At 55.6% G+C, this 26,608-nt stretch overlaps 1 protein-coding gene across 3 annotated transcripts in view; it reads right to left on the reverse strand.

The window, feature by feature from the left end:
- Positions 1 to 1,989: 1,989 nt before the first annotated feature.
- TTLL8 (tubulin tyrosine ligase like 8) overlaps positions 1,990 to 26,608 on the reverse strand; it is a 47,225-nt gene continuing 22,606 nt past the window's right edge. The window contains exons 10-15 of one of the 3 annotated variants that reach the window (XM_054675944.2): positions 21,808 to 21,956; positions 20,652 to 20,895; positions 19,137 to 19,560; positions 17,889 to 18,384; positions 3,390 to 3,530; positions 2,091 to 2,251 (exon numbers count right to left, since the gene is read on the reverse strand). In XM_054675944.2, coding sequence (XP_054531919.1) covers positions 2,091 to 2,251; positions 3,390 to 3,530; positions 17,889 to 18,384; positions 19,137 to 19,560; positions 20,652 to 20,895; positions 21,808 to 21,956 — 1,615 coding nt within the window. Of the gene's footprint in view, positions 2,252 to 3,389; positions 3,531 to 5,544; positions 5,762 to 17,888; positions 18,385 to 19,136; positions 19,561 to 20,651; positions 20,896 to 21,807; positions 21,957 to 26,608 lie in introns of those variants that run through there. The other 2 variants (XM_054675943.2, XM_063808028.1) reach the window with 2 other exon arrangements.

Consider the following 26,608-nt stretch of genomic DNA (forward strand, 5'->3'; position numbering starts at 1 on the left):
CCGGCATGCACCTCCCTCAGGCATGCATGAGGCCAGGAGGGTAGACAAGGGACCTGGAAAGCTGGCTGGGCTGGCAGAGGGGTGGAATCTGTCCTGGGCACTCGCACCCCAGAGCCCCTGGCTTCAGCCCCACCCCTAAGGGAGAGCCCTCTCCTAAGACCTGAGATTCCACCCAAGTCCCTGGCCTCCACCTCCCCTCAAGATGCAAAAGGCCACCTCCCCTGTGCGGTCCTCACTATGAGGCCCCCCCCCCCACTCCAGAGGGCACCCCCCGAGGCTGGGAACTCTGGGGCCCAGCTTGTGCTCAGGGAGCTGTTCTGTATCATCTTCTTATGTGGAGCATCAAATGCATAGGAAAGTTTCTGGGCAGAAGCTTACTGCTTCCCATTTGCCTCCAGCCAGGGCAGGGGGTTGGAGAGAACCAGGGTGTAGTTCTTGGGTCCTCCTGGCTCCTCCCTTCCTGGACAGGCACAGAGGCTTCTGCACCTGCCTCAGGTTCTGGGAGGGCACTGCCCCACGTGTGTGTGTGTGTGTGTGTGTGTGTGTGTGTGTGTGTGTGTGTGTTTGGGGGGATGGAGGGAGTTAATAGCTGGGGAGCCTGGGAGTGTCTAGCTGGGGTGTTCTGCCTGGAATACCCATAAGACACCCCAAGTGTGGAGGGCGGCACCACCCCCAGGCTGGGAGAGGCCGTGGGCCTCACACTGTGGGCTCGGGTAGTCAGGAGGGAGCTTGGGAAACAAGCTCTGGGGTTCGGTCTCAGGAGAGGGAAGGCGGCAGGGGCCTGCTGTGACCGTGAAGTCCTCCCTCCCTCCCGCCACCCCGCACTGCCCACCTCCCTGCCTCCTGGGCCAGCACCTCGACCCTGCCCCCGCCTGGCCTAGAGCCCTCCATGGGCTGGAACTTATGCACTCACTGCTGGGCAGAGTAGATGGGGCTGAGCCCGCCCCCTGCAGCAGCGTGCCTGTGGCCACAGTGCCCTGGAGAGAGTGGCTAGTGCCAACCTCCATGCCACGGCATGGTCAGCAGCAGGCAGGCACATTTAGGGGTGGCCCAGGACGGGCCACTGTCATCCCCCATCCCAGGCTGGCTGAGCTGTAAGACAGATACTCCAGCTGGGCCTCGCCCCTCAGCCTGGCCTCCAGCCCTCCTTATACCAGGGGACAATGGGGGCTGCTGTACTGTGGCAGGGGTGTCCCAGATGATGTCCATGGGCACGGCCAGCAGGATCATTGGGAAAGGACAAATGTCCCTCCCCCGTGGGCCCACTCACACCCAAACCTCTCTCCAGGCCTCTCTGGGACAGGCCCCCACCACGACACACCCGTTGCCTGAAGGCGCCATCCCAGCGTGCCGTGACGCAGGCAGGGGCTGCAGGTGGCCAGTAGTCGGTGATCTCGTGTAGGGACGGCCCACGGGGTGTGGCTGGTGCTGGTTCCAAGGCCCAGGGAAGGACAGTGGGGCCGGCCTCTCCCCTCTGCCCCAGGCCCCCGGCCACCCTCTCCAGCCTGAGGTCAGAGGGCTCCAGCCCTGTCTCTGAGGGCTGGGGGATTGGCCCTGCTCAGTATCCATGAAGAGCCAGGCCACGGGCTCCTGGGCGGGCTCCTGGGCAGGCCCCGGCCACCGAGATCACCCACCGCAGCTGGGCGAGGCCTGGGGTGGGGGTGGGGTCTTTCCAAGTCTGGGTCTCCAGGGCAGCACGGCCACACAGCCCAGTGACCATCCGTCGCCCAGAAGCCCAACGGTGAAGGGATCTGAGGGTCCAACCCCGGGGGCTCCCTCCGCGCCCGCGCTGGGCACCAGATGGGAGGAAACGGGGTGCGGAGACCCTGGGCGGCGCCGATACTCGTCGGACGAACGCGGGAAGGAACGAACCAGCGTCCGCCCGGGACCCGGGCTGGAGCCTTCCCCAGAGCGGCTCGGAGGGTCCGGAGCGGGTGCGGGGGTGCTGGGCACGAGGTTCCCAAGAAAACCACGGCGAGGACGCGGGTTCACCACAACAGCGCTGTGTTCTCGGCCTCAGCTCCGCGCAGGTTTCCACGGAGACGCGCGTGGCTCCGGGTCGTCGTCCTGGTCCCCGCGCCCGTCCCGACTCACGGGGTCCGCGGGCTGCAGCTCCGCCCGCCGAGCCGCACGAAGGACGCGCCCTGCAGGACCGCGGCGCAGAACGAGCGGCAGCGCTTGCAGGGCCCGGCGGGCGGCAGCAGCCCGCGGCACACGAGGCAGGGCGGCGCTCGGGGGTCCCTCGGCAGCCCTGGGGAGGGAGGGGCGCTGAGACCGCGTGCGCCGGCCCCACATTCCCCGGCCGCGCCTCCCTCCACCCCGACAGCACTCGCCCGCCCCGGCGCGCCCCGGGACTCCCCACCCCCGATAGCGCCTTCCTCCACCCGCAGTCGCGTCCCCGGGCCCCGCCCACCCCACCCCCCGCCACCGCTCCTCCAGCCCACTGACCTTCCCACACCCCCCGGGAACCCTGGACTGCGTCCACAGACCCTGAGCCCACAGATCCCTGAAACCTCGCCCCTGTCCTCTCCTACCCCAGCCCACCGCCTACCGCGCCCCAGGCCCCCTGACTGTGCCTAGCGCCCCTTGACCTCGACCCCAGGTCCCCGGACCGCACCCACCCGTCCCTCAATCCACACCCACCAACAGGCGACGCCCGCGCCCCTCAAGGCCACGCCCCCAGGCAGGCCCCCCAGGGCCACCCTTATCACCTGCAAGACCAGCCCCAGGTGGCTCCCAACTCGCTCCTGCATGGAGCCCACCTGCTTCCCCCAGCTTTCGGAAAACCAAGACCTCCACTCAAACGCAGGGGGGCGGGGATAGGGTGTCCTCCCTCTGGGATGAAGGCTCTGCGGATGGGAGGTCCCCTTCCCCACCCCCCTCACCCTCCCTAACGCCCCTCCACGTGGCCCCCCACCCCAGAGGGGCAGTCCAGCTCTGCCTCTAGCTTGTCAGCCTCTCTCAGCCCTCCTCCAGGCGAGTCCTGCCTAGAATGACCCAACCGGCCAGGGGATTCAGAGAAGAGCAGCCCCCACCCCAACTCGTCCTGCCCTGCTGTGCCTGGGCTCGGGTTCAGACGCCTGGTGCTGAGGACCCATCCCCACTGGGCCAGGACCAAGTGGGTGGTGGGTTCAGGACAGTGCCTGCAGACGAGGGCCAGCAGCATGCTGGGCCAGCCACAGAGTCCCAGGATGGGTCAGCAGCTGGAGGGGTCAGGAGGGAGGTGGGAGTGTTAAGACTGGGGGTGCTCCAGGAGCCACCGAGTCCCCACAAGAGGCTGCACCCAGTGCAGGCCATCTGGACACACTGGCACCTTCAAAGTGGGCCTGGGCTGGGGCTGCTGGTGGAGCTAGAAGACCTGCTGCCCACAACCTGTGGTCAGACCTCACCAGGGCCCATGGGCAGTTCTGATGCCAGGAGCTGCCGGAGGAAGCACACCCCAGGCCCACTATCCCACGTGGTGCCCGTGGTCTGGCAGGCAGCCACATCGTGCCCCTGGTGTGGCAGGCAGCTGCAGACCGTGCCCTCTCCTGCATGGACTCAGAGGTGGCAGCCGTGATGGGTGAGAGCAGGTAGGTGCCGTCCACTGCAGGGCTGGCCACTCAGCGAGGCCACCCCCTGCATGGGAGCTGCTGCATTTTGAGAACTTTCACACAGTTCCTCGGAGCATCACAGGACAGGCAAGGCTGGCAGGTGTGACCACCATGTGTCCCTTTCACCCGAGAGGCTGGGGCCTTGGCCTGGCTCTCACTGGCCTCCAACTGCTGTCCTTGCCCTGGGGCTGTCCCGGGTCCCTGGCCAGCCCTTCTCAGTGGGGTGAGCCTGTGCCAAGCCCCGTCCCCCATGTACTGGGGCTGGTGAGTCAAACTTCAGGTTGCCCAGGCCAGGAAGGACTAGGGGAAGGCCAGCCTGCACACTTGCTGCAGCTATAGCTGGTGGGGGAGGGACAGAAGGAGCCCCAGGGTGGGGTAGGGATGTGGGGTGAAGAGGGGACTCCCTGGTTTTCCTAGCCGCTGGGGCTATAGGTTCCCAAGCAGCCACAGCCCAGCCCAGAAGTGCAGGCACCACCCTGCTGGGGCACCCACTGCCCACGGCAAAGTCCGAGCCCCAGGCAGAGTCACTCTTCCTGGGGGTCTGGGTGGGGAGAGCCCCCAGTGCCTATGCAAAGCAGTCCTTGGCTTCCGGGAACCTTGGAAGGGCTGGGCCAGCTTGGCCCATGGGACAGGCCAGGGCCCACGTGGCACAAGCAGGGCATGAGCAGCAGGAAGAACGAGGTGGGAACAGCGCCCACTCCCCAGGGCTCTCATCCCAGCGGAGAGACGCACGGAGGCCGGGCACAGGACTGGGAAGTCAAGTCAGCCAGGGTGGCCCAGCGCAGCAGGCCAGGCAGCACTGCGGGGCAGGGCTTTGTCCCCCAGGCACCCAGGGCCTGATGGGACCCACCGGGGTGCCCAGAAAGTGTGTGTCCAGTAAGTCGGGGCAGAGGCTGGGCCCACCCTAAGCGAAGGAGGAGGGGACGTGGTGTCTGCGGCTCTCCGTGTGTCTGTGCGTGATTAATGGAGCATGCATGAGCTAACCGAGCAGCTGGTGTGGGGCCTGGACCCTGCTGAGGGAGGGGAGGCCCAAGGCCTGGGCCCCAACCCTGTATGGAGGCCGGGGCTGGGGTGAGACTCACTGTGGGGTGTCAGCAGGCTCCGGGGAGCCACTAAAGCCCATGGGGTGCACTCAGTACCTGGGAGTCTGGGACCCAGACCAGCCCTTCCAGGGAAAACCACCAAATAAGGGCATAAGATAGGAAAAGCATCACAAAAACAAGCAAAAGCAGCAGGCAAGATGGTAAAGGAGGACCAGGTCCAGGCCAGGGAAGGTGAGTGACCCCAAGGAGAGGGTGCTCTGAAAGGTGCCCGGCCCCAAAGCTCTTCCCTCTGAGACTTTGCCACCAGGGCCACCTGGAGCTCTGGGTCCCAAGGCCCCGGAGTGTGGGGACAGAAGACACCCCACGCCCCCAACAATATGCAGCCCCAAACAGCTGGGTGCAAGGGTGAATCAAAAACAGCTGGGCATGGTGCACACCTGTGGTCCCAGCTACTCAGGAGGCTGAAGTGGGAGGATCGCTTGAGCCTGAGAGTTGGAGGCTGCAGTTGGAGGCTGTGACTACACCACTGCACTCCAGCCTGGGTGACAGAGTGAGATCCTGTCTCAGAAAAAAAGAAAGAAAGAAAGAAAAAAGATCAAATAATTTTATTAAAAAGTAGAACTTCTAAAAATGAAAACTTTAAGAAATTAAAACTTCAATGGGTTGATAGCATTCTGAAATGAACTGGAAGACAGGTGAGGAGATATTTTTAGAATGCAGCACAGGCAGCTAAATAAATCAAACAAAGAAGTGGGAGACTAAAAGATACCGGGAGAGAGAGAAGGCTTAGCAAACATTTAGTTTGTGTTCCAAAGACAAAGAGACAGAACGGGGTGGAGGCAATATTTAAAGACATAATGGCTGAGAGAGTCCCATAATTGAATAATGACACCAGCGCACACATCAAAGACATTCAAATTCCAGATTGAATAAGTAAAAATCAAATTGAACACTCAAAAGCTGGCAGATAGAACCGACAGCTCCCCTTGGAGAGTGATGGCTGACTCTGCTGATTTTCCCAGAGCCACAGCAAAGACAAGATGGTGGAAAGACGTATTCAATGTTCGGCGGGAGAGTGGCTGCAACCTGTACTCCTGCCGCAGAGAATCTGATGCTGTCATGAACCTGTGTGGAAAAGATATTGACAGACCAAAAGCTCATCCGAATGTCCCATCACTGGCACCTTCCTACACTGTCTTGAGCAGAAAGAAAGTGGTTCAGAATGAACATGGTTGGAAGTCTGAGACTCAGGAAGAGCGAAGGGCAAAGAGGAATGTATGTAGTAAATCTAAAAACCACTGGCTGTGCAAGCGATGATGATAATCACGCCCAGTAGACTGTTAAAAACATTATTAAACAGGCTGACAGCAATAGCAGGAAGTCAGAAGGGAGCAGGGGACTTCACATTTTCCAGGCTTCAAAGTCGATATATTGCCAGGTGGGTATAAGTGTGACTTCCTTCACTTTAGATTTTGATAAGTTTAACGTGCAATGAGTAATTTGTAGGCAGTGAGTAAAACACCAGAAACAGAGTCTGTAACCTCCAAACCAGAAGAAGGAAAAACCAAAATGAGAGAAGAAGCGTCAATGAAAACTAAGGCAAGAACAGAGAGAAAAAGGAACATAGAATAGATGAGATCAACAAAAGTTAAATGAAATCAGATGGTAGGTACTGTGGTTATCAGGCTCCAAGGCAGCCCCCAGTGATCCTCACCCCCAGGCAGTCATGCATGTGTGCTCCCCTCCTGTCTAGATCAGGATTGAGGTGCATGGCCAGTAGAATATAGGAGCAGCAGGGGTATGTGATGTCTTGGGTGAGGTCATAAAGACCTCATGAATCTAGTGGTCTCTCTTGAATCACTCACTGGAGGAAGCCAGCTGCCATGTTGTGAGGACACTCAAGCAGCCCTGTGGAAGGTCCACGTGGGAGGGACCGATGGGGGGTGCACCATCAGGGAGGTGGGTCCCCAGCTCCAGGCAAACCTTCAGATGAGGCTGCCTCAGTTCACACCGGGACTGAGCTTCAGAAGCATCCCTGAGGCAGCACCATGCCGAGGAGCCCTTCTCGGACTCCTGAGCCACAGAAAACGTGGAGGATAAATGTTTGCTTTGTCAGCAGCTCTGCTTTGCAGTGATTTCTTATGCAGAATCAATCACCACAGAATCCATGTACATGATTACATTAAACGTAAATGTTACATGCACTGGTTAAAAGACACTGGCAGTCCGGAATTTTATGCAGAGAAATATATAAAACATAAGCTTATATAATGATGAAAGAAAAAACATACCAGGAAAATCCTCACCAAAATAAAATTAGTAACAATCTGAAAACTCTAAAGCAAGAACTGACAGAATTACATGCATCTTATCATACTTTGCTTAGTAACTGATAAGCAAACTAAGAAAATGAAATATGTCAACAACACAATAAACAAATCTGGCCCAACTCATGATACTGAACAATTTCAGAATTACACATTATTTGCACCAAGAAACATTTACAAAAATTGACGACCTAAAGCAACTGACAATCATCTAATGACTCACAATCCTCCATCTGACATGCACTCCTCCATCTGACATGCACTCCTCCATCTGACATGCACTCCACTATCTGACGTGCACTCCTCCATCTGACGTGCACTCCTCCATCTGATGACGTGCACTCCTCCATCTGACATGCACTCCTCCATCTGACGTGCACTCCTCCATCTGACGTGCACTCCTCCATCTGACGTGCACTCCTCCATCTGATGACGTGCACTCCTCCATCTGACGTGCACTCCTCCATCTGACGTGCACTCCTCCATCTGACAATGTGTACTCCTCCATCTGACAATGTGTACTCCTCCATCTGACATGCACTCCTCCATCTGACGTGCACTCCTCCATCTGATGATGTGTACTCCTCCATCTGACATGCACTCCTCCATCTGACATGCACTCCTCCATCTGACGTGCACTCCTCCATCTGACGTGCCTCCTCCATCTGACGTGCACTCCTCCATCTGACATGCACTCCTCCATCTGACAACATGCACTCCTCCATCTGACGACGTATACTCCTCCATCTGACGTGCACTCCTCCATCTGATGATGTGCACTCCTCCATCTGACATGCGCTCCTCCATCTGACATGCACTCCTCCATCTGACATGCACTCCTCCATCTGATGTGCACTCCTCCATCTGATGACGTGCACTCCGCCATCTGATGTGCATTCCTCCATCTGACAATGTGTACTCCTCCATCTGACATGCACTCCTCCATCTGACAATGTGCACTCCTCCATCTGACGTGCACTCCTCCATCTGACAATGTGTACTCCTCCATCTGACGTGCACTCCTCCATCTGACAATGTGTACTCCTCCATCTCACGTGCACTCCTCCATCTGACAATGTGTACTCCTCCACCTGATGATATGTACTCCTCCATCTGACGTGCACTCCTCCATCTGACGTGCACTCCTCCATCAGACAATGTGTACTCCTCCATCTGACGTGCACGCCTCCATTTGACAATGTGTACTCCTCCATCTGATGCGCATTCCTCCATCTGACGACGTGCACTCCTCCATCTGACGATGTGTGTTGATGAAAACCCAGCATCCCCTGTCACAGTTAAGAGACTCCTGCCCACTCTTAACACTGCAGGTCCATGTAGGTGTGGAGCAGCAAGAATAAGACACAAAAGGCATAAAGATCATAAGGGAAGAAGTGAAACGGAATTGATTTGCAGGTGATGTGACTTTGTGGAAAACCCAAAGGCATCTACAAGTTGCCAGAACCAAGAGGTGAATTTACCAACAAGTTGGGACACAGTGTCCATGTACAAAACCAGGGCATTTCGCACATTTTAGCAACAAACAATTGGAAGATAAAATTTCAAATACTATTGATAAAATTATCAAAATTTATGTGTAAAATATACTTATAAAAGTATCAAAAATCCATCAAATACCTAGGAATAAATGTAATGAAAACTATGCAATAATATTGCTTGGAGAAACTGAAAAAAACCTAAATAAACGTTGAGATACATCATGTGCAGGGATCAGAAGCCTCAATATTGTAGGATATCAATTCTCCCCAAAATGATCTATAGATTTGACGCAATCTCAATAAACATCCCAGCAGGTCTTTTTAAAACTTAACATGAGGCTGGGCACGGTGGCTGATGCCTGTAATCCCAGCACTTTGGGAGGCCGAGGCGGGTGGATCACAAGGTCAGGAGATCGAGACCATCCTGGCTAACACGGTGAAACCCCGTCACTACTAAAAATACAAAAAAATTAGCCGGGCGTGGTGGTGTGCGCCTGTCATCCCAGCTACTCGGGAGGCTGAGGCAGGATAATCGCTTGAACCTGGGAGGCGGAGGTTGCAGTGAGCCAAGATCGCACCGCTGCACTCCAGCCTGGCAACAAAGCGAGACTCCGTCTCAAAATAAATAAATAAATAAATAAATACTTAACATGAAAATTCAGGCCAGGTGCGGTGGCTCACGCCTGTAATCCCGGCACTTTGGGAGGTCGAGGTGGGCAGATCACGAGGTCAGGAGTTCGAGACCAGCCTGGCCAACACAGTGAAACCCCATCTCTACTAAAAATACAAAAAATTAGCCGGGCATGGTGGTGGGCACCTGTAATCCCAGCTACTTGGGAGGCTGGGGCAGAAGAATCACTTGAACTCAGGAGGCAGAGGTTGCAATGAGCTGAGATCATGTCACTGCACTCCAGCCTGGGCAACTGTGCGAGACTCCGTCTCAAAACAAAGAGACAACAATAACAACAACAAAACCATTCAAATGACATAGAGTAGCCAACGCAATTTTGAAGAAGAAACAAAATTGGAAAATGTATACTATCATATTTGGTTTTGTTTTGTGTTTTGTTTTTGAGGTGGAGTCTCTCTCTGTCACCCAGGCTGGAGTGCAATGGCGTGGTCTTGGCTCACTGCAACCTCCACCTCCTGGGTTCAAGCAACTCTCCTGCCTCAGCCTCCTTACTAGCTGGGATTACAGGTGCCTGCCACCATGCCTGGCTATTTTTTTTTTTTTTTAGTAGTTTCGCCATGTTGGTCAGGCTAGTTTCCAACTTGTGACCTCAAATGATCCGCCTGCCTCGGCCTCCCAGAGTGCTGGGGTTACAGGTGTGAGCCACCACTGTCGTATTTGAAAACTTCGAAGACAGTGTGGTATTGACATAAGGATAGGTAAATAGATTGTTGAAACAGCATAAATAATCCAGAATTCCTTCAAGAGAGTCTATTTTTGACAAAGGTGCCCAAGTAATTCAGTGGGAGGAAGGATGGTCTTTTTGATGATGGTGCTGGAACAACTGGACAGTCACAGGAAAATCTAAATTTAACGTTTTATTTAGGAAGCAAGAATTGCAATTCAGGGCATATACACAGACGGGGTGATCTCACTACGTCCGAAGAACAAAGACAAGGTTGGGAGTTTTCTTAGAAACATAAATGATCTGTGTTGTTTCACAAGCAAGCTCACCAGCAAGACCAGTAAGCACCAGGAGACCTGTGGGGCTCTGACGGGTGAATGATGGTGTGGGTGAAAGCACGTTCAGAGTCCCAGCAGGTTGTTTCAGCAGCTCACAGATAAAACTGTCTTCGGATTACAGGGGCTGCTTTAGGTGCTGGGCTCACAAAATGTTTAATTTTTGGAGCAGGTGCCAGGTTATGTTCTGAGTGTTTTTTCCCCTGGCCCCTTGATTCTGATTTAGTTGTGTAGGACAAGAGTGAGCCCATTTGTATCATTGGCTTTTACAACACCATACACAAGAATTCACTCAAGACGCATCATTGACCAAAATGTGAAAGTCAGAACCATAAAGCTTGTCGAAGGAATCACAGAAGAGCATTTAATGCCTGAGAAGCTGGACACCCTGTTTACACAGAGCGATTATTACATACTGCATGCCTGCATCATCATATTTCATGTAACCCACAAATATATACACCTACTGTGTAACCACAGATATAAAAAAAAAACTAATTAGCAAAAACTCCAAAAAAAAAAAAAAAAGGCATCACTAAGAAAGCAAAAAGGCAAAAACCACAGACTGGGAGGAAACAGTCCCACTGTGCATATCTGACAAACAAACACACAGAAGAGGCCGAGCGCGGGGGCTCAGGCCTGTCATCCCAGCACCTGAGGTCGGGAGTTCGAGACCAGCCTGCCCAACATGGTGAAACCCCGTCTCTACTAAAAATACAAAATTAGCTGGGCATGGTGGTGCATGCCTGTAATCCCAGCTACTCGGGAGGCTGAGGCAGGAGAATTGCTTAGAACCCCAGAGGCTTAGGTTGCCGTGAGCCGAGATCGTGTGGTTGCACTCCAGCCTGGGCAACAGAGTGAGACCTTGTCTGAAAAATAAATAAATTAAATAAATATACAGAATCTATAAAAACCACTACAAGTAACTAACCAAAGGCAAGCAACCTAATTTTACAATAGGAAAAAGACTTAGTAAGGCATTTTGCAAAGCAAAATATCTGAAAGGCTAATGAACAAAGTGCTCAGCATGGCTAGTCACCTGAGAAACACGAATTAAAACCACGATGAGATACCCGTACACCTACCAGACTGGCTAAAAACACAGCCTGACAATACCCAGTGTTGACCAGGATGTGGGGCAACCAGGACTCTCACGTGGCAGGTGGGAATGCAAAACGCCACAACCATATTGGAAATGGGGAGTTTCTTCTAAAGCAAAACCCAAGCATCCTTCATGACATAGTGGTGCCACTCTTGGACACACAGCCAAGACAGACAAAGGCACATGTCCCCGTAACGGCCGGAACAGGATGATCAGAGCAACTTCATTTATCACAGTCCTACACTGGAAGCAAGGCAGCTGTCCGTCAGCAGGGGACCAGGCGGGCTCTGGCACACGTGTGCAATGCAGTACTGTTATCACCGACAAAGGGTGCACCCCCGTCACACTGTACAGCCGCTGCACCTCAGAGTGCAGGGTCAGACACGGAAATACACCCACCACTCTGCACCGCCGCCACCTCAGAGTGGAGGGTCAGACACGGAAATACACCCGCCACTCTGCACAGCCGCCACCCTGCACAGCCGCCACCTCAGAGCGGAGGGTCAGACACGGAAATACACCCGTTACTCTGCACCGCCGCCACCTCAGAGCGGAGGGTCAGACATGGAAGCGCAGACCGTGCCGCTCCACCTGTAAGACGTGCAGGGACCACCAAAGGTAATCGATGATGATTTAAGTCCAATAGTGATGATCACCATTTGGAGAAGAGACTAGAAAAGGCAGGAGGCTCCGTGTGGCTGTGTGGGTATCACACATGTGACAATCCATCAAGCTGTGTCTACTTACGGTCTGTCCTCACTGTAGGTAAGTCATACCTTCACAAGACCGTTTGGAAAGAGATACTATTTACTAGGCAAGAAAAACCACCAAATGGCTAGAAAAACATCTAATGAATGACATGCCAGACTTGCCAGACCTTCTATCCTGAAAACCACTGAGGAAAGTCAAAGAACTCGGTTAAATGAACCAGATCTGGATCATGGTTGGAAAACTTTATTTAAAAAAAAGTCGGCCAGGTGCGGTGGCTCACGCCTGTAATCCCAGCACTTAGGGAGGCCGAGGTGGGTGGATCACCTGAGGTCAGGAGTTCAAGATTAGCCTGACCAATATGATGAAACCCCATCTCTACTAAAAATACAAAAAAATTAGCTGGGCGTGGTGGTGTGCGCCTGTAGTCCCAGCTACTCAGGGGGCTGAGGCAGGAGAATCACTTGAACCCAGGAGGCGGACGTTGCAGTGAGCTGAGATTGTGCCACTGCACTCCAGCCTGGGAGACAGGACAGAACGGGACTCCATCTCAAAAAAAAAAAAAAAAAAAAAAATCAGCTGGGCATGGTGGCTCATGCCTGTAATCCCAACACTTTGGGAGGCCAAGGTGCGTGGATTGCCTGAGCTTAGGAGTTTGCAACCAGCCTGGCCAACATGGTGAAACTCTGTCTCTACTAAAATACAAAATATTAACCAGGCATGGTAGTGGGCGCCTATGGTCCCTGCTACTCAGGAGGCTGAGGCAGGAGAATTGCTTGAACCCGGGATATGGAGGTTGCAGTGAGCCAAGATCGAGCCACTGCACTCCAGCCTGGGCAACAGAATGAGACTCCGTCTCAAAAAAAAAAAAAAGGATGTCCGTTCTCCCCAAGATCTGCAGATTCAAGGTGATCCCAGTCAAAGTCCCAGCAGTTTGCTGTTCTTAAGCCAACAAGCTCCAAGGGCCAGCACGTACTTCCTGTCCTGCTGGCCGGACTGGGCCTGGTGACCCTGTCGCCGCAGGCCTTTTGCAGCACAGGCTCTGAGTGCACCGGTGCGGTTGCCTGACTGTCACGGAACAAACACACACCAGGCAAGCACTAGCCTGAGGCCGAGGGGCACATGGAGCTGGCCTGAGCCCAGCCAGGAGTCTGGAAGCAAGCCCAGCTCCTCCCGGCCGTGCCCTCGAGGGCCTGACCACGAAACACTCGTACACACGGGTTGGAGTTGTTTGCCACGCGTGGCAACTGCGGCAGGAACCTGACTCACACACGGACGCCAGCACCCACAAGTGAGAGGCACCTCAGACACGTGGTGTCGGCTTTGGAAGCAGCTGGTGGGTGGTGAGGAAATGTCACAGCTCTGGAAAGAGAGAGGCCTCTGTAAGGTGGTGTCAAAATGCCAGGTTGAATCAACAGTCATCTGCGGGGACTCCGAAGGCAAGCAATCTGCCCAGTGAACTCGCAGCACCGGGCAGGAGGGTCTGGAGGGAGAACCCTGGTGGCATGGCTGGTATGTGAGGATCAAAGGCAGAGGAGATCTTTCCTCTTCAGCATGAGAATTTGGCACTGGGCTACACCTCCAGCTGCCTCCCGCTGGTGACCTGGTAAAGGGGAACATAAACTCCTTTGGTCGGCAACATTGCTTACGGCAACACTGCCCCGTGGCAGGCAGACCACGTGGGGACTGGGGAGTCATTGGTGTCTGGGAGGCCACGTCACTGGCCTTCCTGAGTGATCCCCATACCTGGGAATGTGCCCTGCGGGCCATAGCCACGGGATTGCTGCAGGAGGAACTTCGCCTCCTGTGGGGCAAGAGGCATCTCCGTGAGTGGGTCCCAGCCCCTGAATCGCAGTGGGAATCACGGAGGCGGCAACACCTGCGCGCCGTCATAAAGACCTCACCATGCCCTCGTAAAGACCCCATCACACCATCCTAAAGACCCCACACACCCTCGTAAAGACCCCATCACACCATCCTAAAGACCCCACACACCCTCGTAAAGACCCCCATCACGCCATCCTAAAGACCCCACACACCCTCGTAAAGACCCCCATCACGCTGTCCTAAAGTCCCCACACACCCTCGTAAAGACCCCATCACACCATCCTAAAGACCCCACACACCCTCGTAAAGACCCCCATCACGCCGTCCTAAAGACCCCACACACCCTCGTAAAGACCCCCATCACACCATCCTGAAGACCCCACACACCCTCGTAAAGACCCCCATCACACCGTCCTAAAGACCCCACACACCCTCGTAAAGACCCCCATCACACCATCCTAAAGACCCCACACACCCTCGTAAAGACCCCCATCACACCATCCTGAAGACCCCACACACCCTCGTAAAGACCCCCATCACACCGTCCTAAAGACCCCACACACCCTCGTAAAGACCCCATCACACCATCCTAAAGACCCCACACACCCTCGTAAAGACCCCCATCACACCGTCCTAAAGACCCCATCACACCCTCGTAAAGACCCCATCACACCATCCTGAAGACCCCACACACCCTCGTAAAGACCCCCATCACACCGTCCTAAAGACCCCACACACCCTCGTAAAGACCCCCATCACACCATCCTGAAGACCCCCACACACCCTCATAAAGACCCCCATCACGCCGTCCTAAAGACCCCACACACCCTCGTAAAGACCCCCATCACACCGTCCTAAAGACCCCACACACCCTCGTAAAGACCCCCATCACACCGTCCTAAAGACCCCACACACCCTCGTAAAGACCCCCATCACACCGTCCTAAAGACCCCACACACCCTCGTAAAGACCCCCATCACACCGTCCTAAAGACCCCACACACCCTCGTAAAGACCCCCATCACGCCGTCCTAAAGACCCCACACACCCTCGTAAAGACCCCCATCACGCCGTCCTAAAGACCCCACACACCCTCGTAAAGACCCCCATCACGCCGTCCTAAAGACCCCACACACCCTCGTAAAGACCCCCATCACGCCGTCCTAAAGACCCCACACACCCTCGTAAAGACCCCCATCACGCCGTCCTAAAGACCCCACACACCCTCGTAAAGACCCCCATCACGCCGTCCTAAAGACCCCACACACCCTCGTAAAGACCCCCATCACGCCGTCCTAAAGACCCCACACACCCTCGTAAAGACCCCCATCACACCGTCCTAAAGACCCCACACACCCTCGTAAAGACCCCCATCACACCGTCCTAAAGACCCCACACACCCTCGTAAAGACCCCCATCACACCGTCCTAAAGACCCCACACACCCTCGTAAAGACCCCCATCACACCATCCTAAAGACCCCACACACCCTCGTAAAGACCCCCATCACACCGTCCTAAAGACCCCACACACCCTCGTAAAGACCCCCATCACACCGTCCTAAAGACCCCACACACCCTCGTAAAGACCCCATCACACCGTCCTAAAGACCCCACACACCCTCGTAAAGACCCCCATCACACCGTCCTGAAGACCCCACACACCCTCGTAAAGACCCCCATCACACCGTCCTGAAGACCCCACACACCCTCGTAAAGACCCCCATCACACCGTCCTAAAGACCCCACACACCCTCGTAAAGACCCCCATCACACCATCCTAAAGACCCCACACACCCTCGTAAAGACCCCCATCACACCGTCCTAAAGACCCCACACACCCTCGTAAAGACCCCCATCACACCGTCCTAAAGACCCCACACACCCTCGTAAAGACCCCCATCACACCGTCCTAAAGACCCCACACACCCTCGTAAAGACCCCCATCACACCGTCCTAAAGACCCCACACACCCTCGTAAAGACCCCCATCACACCGTCCTAAAGACCCCACACACCCTCGTAAAGACCCCCATCAGACCATCCTAAAGACCCCACACACCCTCGTAAAGACCCCCATCACACCATCCTAAAGACCCCACACACCCTCGTAAAGACCCCCATCACACCGTCCTAAAGACCCCACACACCCTCGTAAAGACCCCCATCACACCGTCCTAAAGACCCCACACACCCTCGTAAAGACCCCCATCACACCGTCCTAAAGACCCCACACACCCTCGTAAAGACCCCCATCACACCGTCCTAAAGACCCCACACACCCTCGTAAAGACCCCCATCACACCATCCTAAAGACCCCACACACCCTCGTAAAGACCCCCATCACACCGTCCTAAAGACCCCACACACCCTCGTAAAGACCCCCATCACACCGTCCTAAAGACCCCACACACCCTCGTAAAGACCCCATCACACCGTCCTAAAGACCCCACACACCCTCGTAAAGACCCCCATCACACCGTCCTGAAGACCCCACACACCCTCGTAAAGACCCCCATCACACCGTCCTGAAGACCCCACACACCCTCGTAAAGACCCCCATCACACCGTCCTGAAGACCCCACACACCCTCGTAAAGACCCCCATCACACCATCCTAAAGACCCCACACACCCTCGTAAAGACCCCCATCACACCGTCCTAAAGACCCCACACACCCTCGTAAAGACCCCCATCACACCGTCCTAAAGACCCCACACACCCTCGTAAAGACCCCCATCACACCGTCCTAAAGACCCCACACACCCTCGTAAAGACCCCCATCACACAGTCCTAAAGACCCCACACACCCTCGTAAAGACCCCCATCACACCGTCCTAAAGACCCCACACACCCTCGTAAAGACCCCCATCAGACCATCCTAAAGACCCCACACACCCTCGTAAAGACCCCCATCACACCATCCTAAAGACCCCACACACCCTCGTAAAGACCCCCATCACACCGTCCTAAAGACCCCACACACCCTCGTAAAGACCCCCATCACACCATCCTGAAGACCCCCACACACCCTCATAAAGACCCCCATCACGCCGTCCTAAAGACCACCCCTATTGCCAGGCGCGGTGGCTCACACCTGTAATCCCAGCACCTTGGGAGGCTGAGGCGGCGGATCACGAGGTCAGGAGATTGAGACCATCCTGACTAGCACGGTGAAACCCCATCTCTACTAAAAATTAGCCGGGCGTGGTGGTGGGCACCTGTAGTCCCAGCTACTCGGGAGGCTGAGGCAGGAGAATGGCACAAACCCGGGAGGCAGAGGTTGCATTGAGCCAAGATCGCGCCACTGCACTCCAGCCTCAGCAACAGAGCAAGACTCCGTCTCAAAAAAACAAAAAAACAAAAAAAAACAAGACCCCCTCGTCATGCTGCCTAAAGACCCCCATCACGCAATCCTGAAGACCTCCCCATCACGCCCTCGTAAAGACCCCCACCACGCCGTCCTAAAGACCCCCCATCACGCCGTCCTGAAGACCCCCATGCGGGAGGAACGGCTTGATGCTGCCCTGCTGGTCAGCCGCGTCCCTGCCCCACGTCCTTCTCCGCGACTCTGAGGCCAAGAGCAGCCTGTGGCAGCCCCTGAAGTCTGAATGTGCAGCCGAGGCTTGGAAGAGCCCGATGGGGGTCGGGCGTGGTGGCTCAGGCCTGTCACCTCAGCCTTCAGAGCCTTCAGAAAACCACACGCAAAAGCCCAGCGGTCACTTTGGCCCCTCGCTCAGCCAGGGAGTTTGGTGCTGTTCACGGCGCTGTTCAAGGTCCTAACTCAAATCCTCCGACCCGCACCACACCCCCAGAGGTATGGAGACAAAGGCATCACCCGCCAGGTTCTACAGAGGGGACCCCACTATCCACCTGGCCGGCACTCCCACGCCCTCCACCCCGAGACCCCCGTGCCGGGCTGGGACAGGTGCCCCAACCCCGCTCCCCGGCTCCCGCCGGCACCTCCGTCAGGGGACACCCCGGGCCCCAGCACCGAAGCCTGCCCTGCGCCCTGCTCTGGAGGATGCAGCGGCTGCTGGCGAGGGTTGGGGATGCAGCAAGCGGCCCCCAACCCCACAGCGCACCGCCAGCGGCGCAGGTTACCTTTTCCTCCGGGCGGCGGACGCAGCGCGCCTTCTGCTGTCTTCAGGACCCGCAGCACAGGCGCCAGCGGGTGCGCATTTAGCTGGTTTGGATCCCAGCTTTTGGCGGGCTGGGCAACGGGGACACCGGTGTTTGGGGCCTGACTGTCCACGTGGCGACAGGGGCAGGCCGGGAGCTCCATCTTCCCAGCAGCTTTGGTGCGGGTGGGCTGCGCGGCTCCACCGCTCTCGGCTGCCCCCCTTAAGGGTGCCAGCAAGACCAGGGGGAGCCCCTTCTCTTCCTTCAGTCCCAAGTCCCGCTGGAGAGCTGGTGATGGGGGTCCCTGGGCAGGGTCTGGCATGGCCGAGGGGCCCCGTGCCTTCAGCGGCTGCGCGTCCAACAGCGAGGCCGAGGCCTTGAGGTTGCAGATGGGCAGCACCTGCCTCCTGGCTCTCCTCACACTGACGCCCGCCACGCAGAGGTCGGACCCGCTGAATGGGGGCGGCTCAACCACAGGCTGTGGGGAAGGAACAGGTTGGGGTGCTGGGCTGTGGCCGGGATAGGGGGGTCCCTGCAGGAGGGGTCTGTGCAGGAGGGGCTGGTCGGGGCACAGACCCCCACCTGACTCAGGAGTGAACATCTGGGGTCCCACGCAGACCCCCAGGAGGCTCCCAGGCTCTGGAGAACCTGCGGGGAACCAAGGCTTCCTGAGGCTTGGGGGTCAGCCTGGGGGGCCCCACACCCAGGGACTCAGCTGCTCTTTTCCCGAGTTTAGCCACAGAGAGGCCGCAAGAGAGAGGCATTGGCCACGCTTCCCAATGGCTCCAGCACATGCGCAGGCACAGGGAGGCCCGCGAAAGATCCTCGGAGTGGAGGAGGCACTGCAGGCCAAGGCAGAGGAGCAGCATAGGTGGCCTGGAGGCTGTGGGCATGGAGCCCCCACCTCTAACCACAGTCAGGACTGGGCGAGGCTGGGAACAAGAGGGAGGAAAGCTGGACAGAGGCACTGAGCCTGAGTGAGCGGGGCCGCTCCACCCGCACGCCTGGAGTAGCCCCTTCCTCGGTGCCGACAAGGCACTGAGCCCCATGGGAGAGCAGGGCAGGCCTGGGCCCTCAGCGGGACCGAGCATGGTCGCAGAGCAGGATCGGCGTCCTCCATGGACCCCGCTGCACTGGCGGCCTGCAGCTCCACCCTCGCCCAGTGACCAGGTGGCAAAGCATCCACATGGCGGGCGGCCACCAAAGTCCCCAGGGGCGGGCGTGGCTCACCTGCCTCCACAGGAGCTCGAAGTTGCCGATGTCACAGCTGCGGTCCACGGCCACCTTGATGGTGTCCTCCTGCACCTGTGCACACAGCTGGGCCGTGACCGGCGTGGACGGGTGCATGGTGGGGCTGGAATTGATCTCGATCAGCCAGGGCCTGAAGTCCCTCCCAAGGACGAAGTCAGCCCCGTAGAGCTCAAAGCTGTTCTTGCGAGGCTCCACGTGGTCCTGGGCCACCTTCATGGTGTGGGCGATGGCCTTCTTCATGGACGGGTAGATGACGCTGCCCCACACGGCGCCGTGGCCCTGGCGCTGCAGGTACTCCTGGAACCTGGCGCTGGTCCACATGTTGTGTGCGGGCAGCAGGGGGCTGCGGCCCACATCATTCTTCAGGTGCTTCTGGACGGCGTTGTTGCACAGGTGGATGGCGCTGCAGGGGGGACGAGGGGCAGGTGCTCAGCCTCCCTTGGCCCAGGAGGGCACCCAAGGCCGGTCCTCCCAGCCGTGCTGAGCCCACCCAGCTGGCTCTAGAGAACCCTGCCCCTGAGGACTCCAACCCTCTGCTGGAGGGGCCCAGCTGGGATGAGTGTTACTGTCCCAGATGGAGAAACAGGGCTCAGAGAGGCCATGGGATTGGCCAGGCGCACAGCTCACAGCTGGAGGCCCAGAAATGGGCGCTGGAAGGGGGCGCTGGCTTCTCACTGCCCTGCCTGGGAGCTGCTTTTGCACAGGTGAGTTCCTGGACCCCCTCCAGGCCCACTTGACCAGAGGCAGTGAGCAGGTGAGGGTCGTAGCCCCTGGCCAGCTCCTCCCAGGCCTCTTCTGGGTGTGACTTCAAGCATGACCCACCAGGCATGACCGCAGCCCCTCGCCTGGGCCAGAGTTAACTCCCCTGCAAGGTCTCTGTTACATGACTCTCAGGCCTCCCTGGATTCTCACTCTTGAAAAGCAGACCCCCTTCCTGCCCAGCCGTCAGGTCCCCTAGTGCCTCACACCAAGCAAGGGCCACACAATAGTCAGAGGAAGCCTTGGTGCAGACAGAGGGTGGCAGGCGTTGCCGTGTGGACAGCACACTCCTGAGGACTCCGCAGGCTCTCGCCATCCTGCCCACGAGGGGACCCGGCTGAGGCGGGGGTCCATCCACCCTGGGCGGCACACTTGCGGATATCTGAGCCTCCACCAGGCACCCCACATGCCGCCTCCCCACACCAGGGCCCAGGTGCTGCCCACACCATTCCAATCCCCCTGGGCACAGGCAAAATGGTGCCTTTTAAGATTTTCCAGAGATGATACACACAGCATGGGGTATAGGGTGCTGGCTTTGAAGGCCGGTGGGCCTGGGCCTGTCCCTGGGGGAGGTCATCAGCCTCCCAAGCCTCAGTTTCCCCATCTGTGCCTCTCGTGGTGGCAGGTGGCAGTGAGGGGGCCCCGCCCGTGCTGCTTCTCACTGCGGCTGCTCCAGGCATGCAGGCAGCAGCCCATTCCCTGGCCCGAGGCGTCCAGGTCGCCCACCGCACTGACCTGTCCAGCTTGTCCAGGGAGAAGCGCTGTGTTGAGAACCGCAAGTAACTCTCCTTGTAGAACCAGATGGTCAGGGGGTTCCAGTCCGTGACGAGGAACCACTGTCTGATGTCGAACTTGGTGTCATAGATGAGCAGCGGCGTCTCGATGTACTTCTGGACCACCCACTTGTTGTCCCTGGAAAGAGGGTGGTCTGCAGCTGCCAGCTCCAGGATCTCCTCCACACGGTCCATGCACACTATGTCTGCAAGAGGCCACCGCTCAACCCAGCATGCACAGCCACTGTGCAGCGGGACCTGAGCTCCTGAGCCCTGGGGCAGGGTCGCAGCTTGGCCCTGAGACCTGCACTGGCTTTGTCCAAGGCCAGCAGGCAGCATGGTTGGTGGGGGCGACGGGGGGAGCAGGGAAGACTTAGCGCTCATGGATGAGGCTAAAGCCAGTGCCTGAGTCCCCCAGGCTCTCCCCCAACAGAACCAGCCTCTGACACTCCAGAGGGGACACAGAGATCAGTGAAGGGGCAGGGACAGAGACACTTTTAAAAGGGAGCCAGGAGGATGGGCGTGGTGGCTTATGCCTGTAATCCCAGCACTTTGGGAGGCTGAGGCAGGTGAATCACTTGAGGTCGGGAGTTCAAGACCAGCCTGGCCAACATGGTGAAACTCCATCTCTACTAAAAATACAAAAAATTAGCCGGGTGTGGTGGGCGCCTGTAGTCCCAGCTACTCGGGAGGCTGAGGCAGGAGAATTGCTTAAACCTGGAAGGTAGAGGTTGCAGTGAGGCGAGGTTGCGCCACTGCACTTCAGCCTGGGCAACAAGAGTGAAACTCCGTTTCAAAAAACTAAAAATAAAATAATAAAAATAAAAAACTAAAAAGGAAAGCATAGACCAGTTTGTGAATACAAAGGAGGAAATCCTGATTAACCCATCAACCCGGATCCTGCCCTGTGATTGGAACACATGCTGTGAAGACGCCTCCAGCTCTGCTCCAGCGCCTGAGTCCTGACCCCCACGCCTGCCTCGGCGTTCTGCTCCCTCCCTTCCTTCCCTGTGGTGCTGTGGGCCTGAAACTGTCCCTCACTTACGGCCCCTGGCATCAAGTGTGGCCGTTGGTGGCTATGAACGCGGTGCAGGGAGCACCCGCACCAGAGGACTCACCTCGGCCCCGGGACTTGGCCGCGGGCTTTATAATCCAGATGTTCCGGAGCCCGTCAATGTCCGTCTGAGGGTTCACAGACGTGATTCTATTCAGCAGAGCCTGGCACTGCGAAAAGTAATTTCTTGAATTGGAGATGAAAGCATCGCCACTACAAAGCAAGATCCAGAAAGTGCATGAGACTTGGAGGCCTGGGCCCTGCCTCACCCACCAAGCAGGTGCTCGGCTCTAGGATGGTCTGGGGCTGGCCTGGCGGGAAAGGGCTGCGGGTCGGCCCAGGAAGTTCTCCCAACAGTATGGACACCTGGAAAACACAGCCCTGTGAGGCTGCTCCAGACGAGGGCTATGTTAAGACAGTGGGGACCCCGGTGTGTGGGTCGGAGCTGGCCCCAGGCCCCAAGCAGCACCCTGCCTGGGTGGAAATGGTGGGACGCATGGGTGGGGGTGGGGAGATGCAGCCATGCAGAAACGTGGGAGACACAGGCGGGGGCAGACGCAGCCGTGCCCAGCTTCCGCCTGTGGTTGGTGGTGCCTGGGACCGACCCCTGGTAGGAAAGCGGCCGGCCCGTGCAGGCCTCCTGTGTCCCGGCCAGCTGCCAGCACCACATCCTGCGAGCTCAGCGTCATTCTGACTCAAGACCCTTTGCAGTCACGGGCTAGACTCAGGAAATCATCATAACCACAGGGAATAAGGAGAGGGTGGGGAGAGCTGTTTGAGGGGCTTTTAGAGTTCGGGGGTGCACTCCTGCTGCCCGGATGGATTGGGGGGAAGCCATGCCAGTACCAGCAGCTGCCCCAGGGCCCGTTGGAGCCGTCCTGCATGGGCAGACTCAGGGCTGTGAAGACCCAGTGTGGACCCTGCGACGTCCTGACAAGGTGGCTGCAGCACAGGAGTGAGAGCCAGTGGGGCTCCAAGGACGCCAGCTGTGACTCTCGCAGCCGGCCTGGGCTGGGGTGGCCTGGGCTGGGGTGGGGAAGCCCCTGAAGACACAGGACATCGGGGTTCCATTCACACCTGCTGGGGGCAGCTTGAAGGGAGAAGTGAGGCTGGGGTGTCCCTGACAACATGGGAGGGGCCCCACCACTGTGGAACTGTGGCCGGGGGTGCCTGGGCGAGAGCCCCTGTAGGGACAAGCCCCTCCCAGGGAAGGACTGAAGGCGACCTCAGGCAGGGGCACCTCCTGGCTCTCACCGGCTGCCACACCTCCTCCGTGGTGAGCGCCGAGCACTCCTGACCTCAGGATGGCAACAGGACTGCTCAACTGTGATGAGAACTTGGAGAAAACCGGGCACAGCCAGCCCCCCGCGCCCCTGAAGCAGCCTTGTCTGTGCAGCACAGGCCAGCCCCCAACTATTGTGGTCTAAATAGGGTGGGTCACCCATGACGTCCACCATGTTGGTCACTGCCAAGGCCGCCCAGGATACCAGCAAGCTCCCAGTGACACGGGGCTACAGCGACTCCCTCAGGAGGATGAGCTGTGGGAAGGAATCCCTCACAGCCTCCCAGGACAGCCCAGCCCCGAGCCTGTGACAGCCCTCACATTGGGAGGTGGTATTTGGGCAGGACCACTGTCCCCACAAGTGTACGCGCCACTGTGTTGCCCCTGCTTTGGGGGGAGAAGGCTGTGAGCAGTGAGAGATACGGCTGCTCAGGAGCCCAGCAGAGCACCGCGCAGGAGCTGGCAAAGTCCAGGAACCAAAAGATGCACATCCCAAACTCGTCAGAGAACAAGCACGGGCCTCCAGATGCTGACGGCGAGCAGGGGCCACAGCCAGGGCTCTCTGGGTCCTGACCCCAGGGCACACCTGCCAGGGGTCCCAGCTGAGCCCAGCAGGTGAGGACTGACGGGCCCGAAGCACCAGGGACTCCAGAGAGACCCCCTCCGGCAGCAGCCGGGAAGCTCCCCCGGACGCCCACCCTCCTGACACGGTTTGGGATGAGACGACCACAGGGACTTGCGGGGATCCAATGCTGCCACTGGTGGTCACCCCTGGGTCTTCCTTTTAATTCAGGTCTAAGAAAACGCAGTGGGGTGCATCCTGCCATACTCAAAAAAGTCAAGTTGAACAGTGTGTACGTCCTTGTACGCTCGTGTACACGCCACCCAGATCGAGACAGGAACGCCTGGGCTCCTCAACAGGAATGGAGACTAGTTACGGTGCTGACTATCACTGCAGACAGGGCTGCCCTGTTCCTGAACTTCCTGTCAATGAAACTACACAATTGGTGCTCCTTTGTGTGTGGCCTCTTTCTTTTCTTTTTTTTTTTTTTTAAGACTGAGTGTCACTCTGTCACCCAGGCTTGAGTGCAGTGGCACGATCTTGGCTCACTGCAACCTCCACCTCCCAATTCAAGTGATGCTCCTGCCTCAGCCTCCCAAGTAGCTGGGATTACAGGCATGAGCCACCATGCCCGGCTAACTTTTGTATTTTTAGTAGAAACAGATTTCACCATTTTTGCCAGGCTGGTCTCAAACTCCTGACCTCGGGTGATCCCCCCGCCTCGGCCTCCTTAAGTGCTGGGATTACAGGTGTGAGCCGCCGTGCCCAGCCAGTGTCTGGCTTCCTTCGACCTGACTGTGAGATTCATCCACGCTGCAGCATAGCTCAGCCCCTCCTTGGACACAGTTTGGAAGTTTCCAGATTTGGGCCATCAAGAATGAAGTCTTTCTGAGGACACATGTTTCCATTTCTCTTGCATAAATACCTTGGAATGGATTATCTGGGCCATTGGGTATGTAGATGCCTAAACGTGTAAGAAACTGTCAAAGACTTTTCTAAATGGGTTGTGCCAATTTACACTCCCCTAGCCTTGTGCTAGAGTTCCAGCTGCTCCACACATTGGCAAATACTCGGTGATGTCGTTTTAACTTTTTTTTTTTTTTTTGAGACAGAGTCTTGCTCTGTTGCCCCAGGCTGGAGTGCAGTGACGCCATCTCAGCTCACTGCAGCCTCTCTGCCTCCTGGGTTCAAGAGATTCTTCTGCCTCAGCCTCCTGAGTAGCTGGGACTACAGGCACGCACCACCGCATCCAGCTAATTTTTGTATTTTTAGTAGAGATGGGTTTCACCATATTGGCCAGGCTGGTCTGGAACTCCTGACCTCATGATCTGCCCGCCTCGGCCTAGTGCTGGGATTACAGGCGTGAGCCACCGCGCCTGGCCCAATGTTTTCCCATTCTTAAAAACCTTTCACATATATGATATATCAAACTAATTTTTGTGTATTTGTGAAGCAGAATTAAAGGTACATTTTTTTTTCGTATGGCTGACCACTGTTTAAGCACCATTTAGTGAAAAGACCAACCCTTCCCTAATGAATTGCAGCAGCAGCTTGGTCTCAAATGCAGTGAACACAGATAGGAGGGTCTATCTTTAGATTCTATTCTCTTACACTGATCCTATCCCAATATCATATCTTAACTATTGTAAACCTAGAGTAAGTCTTGAAATTTGGAGTACAAGTCTTCCAATTTTGTTTATCAAGTCTGTTTTGGCTTTTCTTAAATCATTCATATTTCTATATAAATCAGTTCATTAATTCCTCCTGTGCCCCCACAAAAAAAATACCTCTCAGGATTCTGGCTGGGATTACATTGACTCTATTGATTAGTCTGAGAAAAACAAACATCTCTACACTATTGAGTCTTCTAAGTCATTAACATGTTATACACACACACACACACACACACACACACACATTTATTAGGTATTTACTGTCTCTAACTTTATAACTTTCAATTTAGGGTCTTGAATGTATTTTGTTAGATTTATTTCTAGAGGTTTGTTGTTATTTGATGTTAGCGTATTGTGTTTTTAGAATTTCATTTCACGATTTGTTGCTAGAACACAGAAATATGATGGAGTCTTGTATATTAACTTTGTACCCAGTGACCTTGCTGATTTCACTTAATTTTAATACTTTATCATTTATTTAAATTATTTAAATATTAAATTTTTTATATGAACAATCATATCATCTACAAATAGGAACTTTATTTCTTCCTTTCTGATCTTTATGCCTTACTTTTTTTTTTCCTGTACTATTTAACTAGTCAGACCATTCAGTCTATGCTGAACAGAAGTCTGATGATGAGCAACTTCGTCTCATTCTGATTTCAAGGAGGACACTCTCAATAATATATAACCACTACAAAATATGTTAGCTGTTGGATTCTTAAACTTTCAAATGAAAAGATCTGGCTGTGTGTAGTCAGTCACACCTGTAATGCTAGCACTTTGGGAGGTCAAAGCAAGAGGATTGCTTGAGGCCGGGCGTTCAAGACAAGCCTGGGCAACATAGCAAGACCCTGTCTCTACAAAATAATAAAAAATTAGCCAGTGTGGTGGCACGTGCCTGGAGTCCCAGCTACTTGAGAAGCTGAGGTGGAAAGATTGCTTGAGCCCAGGAGTTTGAGGTTGCAGTGAGCTATGATTGTACCACTGCACTCCAGCCTAGGTGGACGGAGTGAGACCCCAGTCTCAAAAAAAAGAAAAAAAGAAGAGTTTTTTCATTTCCAGGTTGGCTAAACAAATTTACAAGGACAGGTATTAAGTTTCATCAATTTTTGCATCTATTGAGATGATCTTATACCTTTTCTTTTCTATTCTGAAAATGTAATAAAATTCACTGATTAACTTTTCAATGTTAAACCAACCTTGCATTCTTGGAATAAAGCCCATTTGGTTCTGATGATTTATTTCATTCACATTTCACTGGTTTAATTAAATAATATTTCAGTTAAAGTTTTGTGTACATATATATTCATGAGAAATACTGGCCTATGATTTTTTGTTATTTTAC

Source organism: Pan troglodytes, chromosome 23 (genome assembly GCF_028858775.2).
Source record: "Pan troglodytes isolate AG18354 chromosome 23, NHGRI_mPanTro3-v2.0_pri, whole genome shotgun sequence".
NCBI classification, from domain to species: Eukaryota; Metazoa; Chordata; class Mammalia; order Primates; family Hominidae; genus Pan; species Pan troglodytes.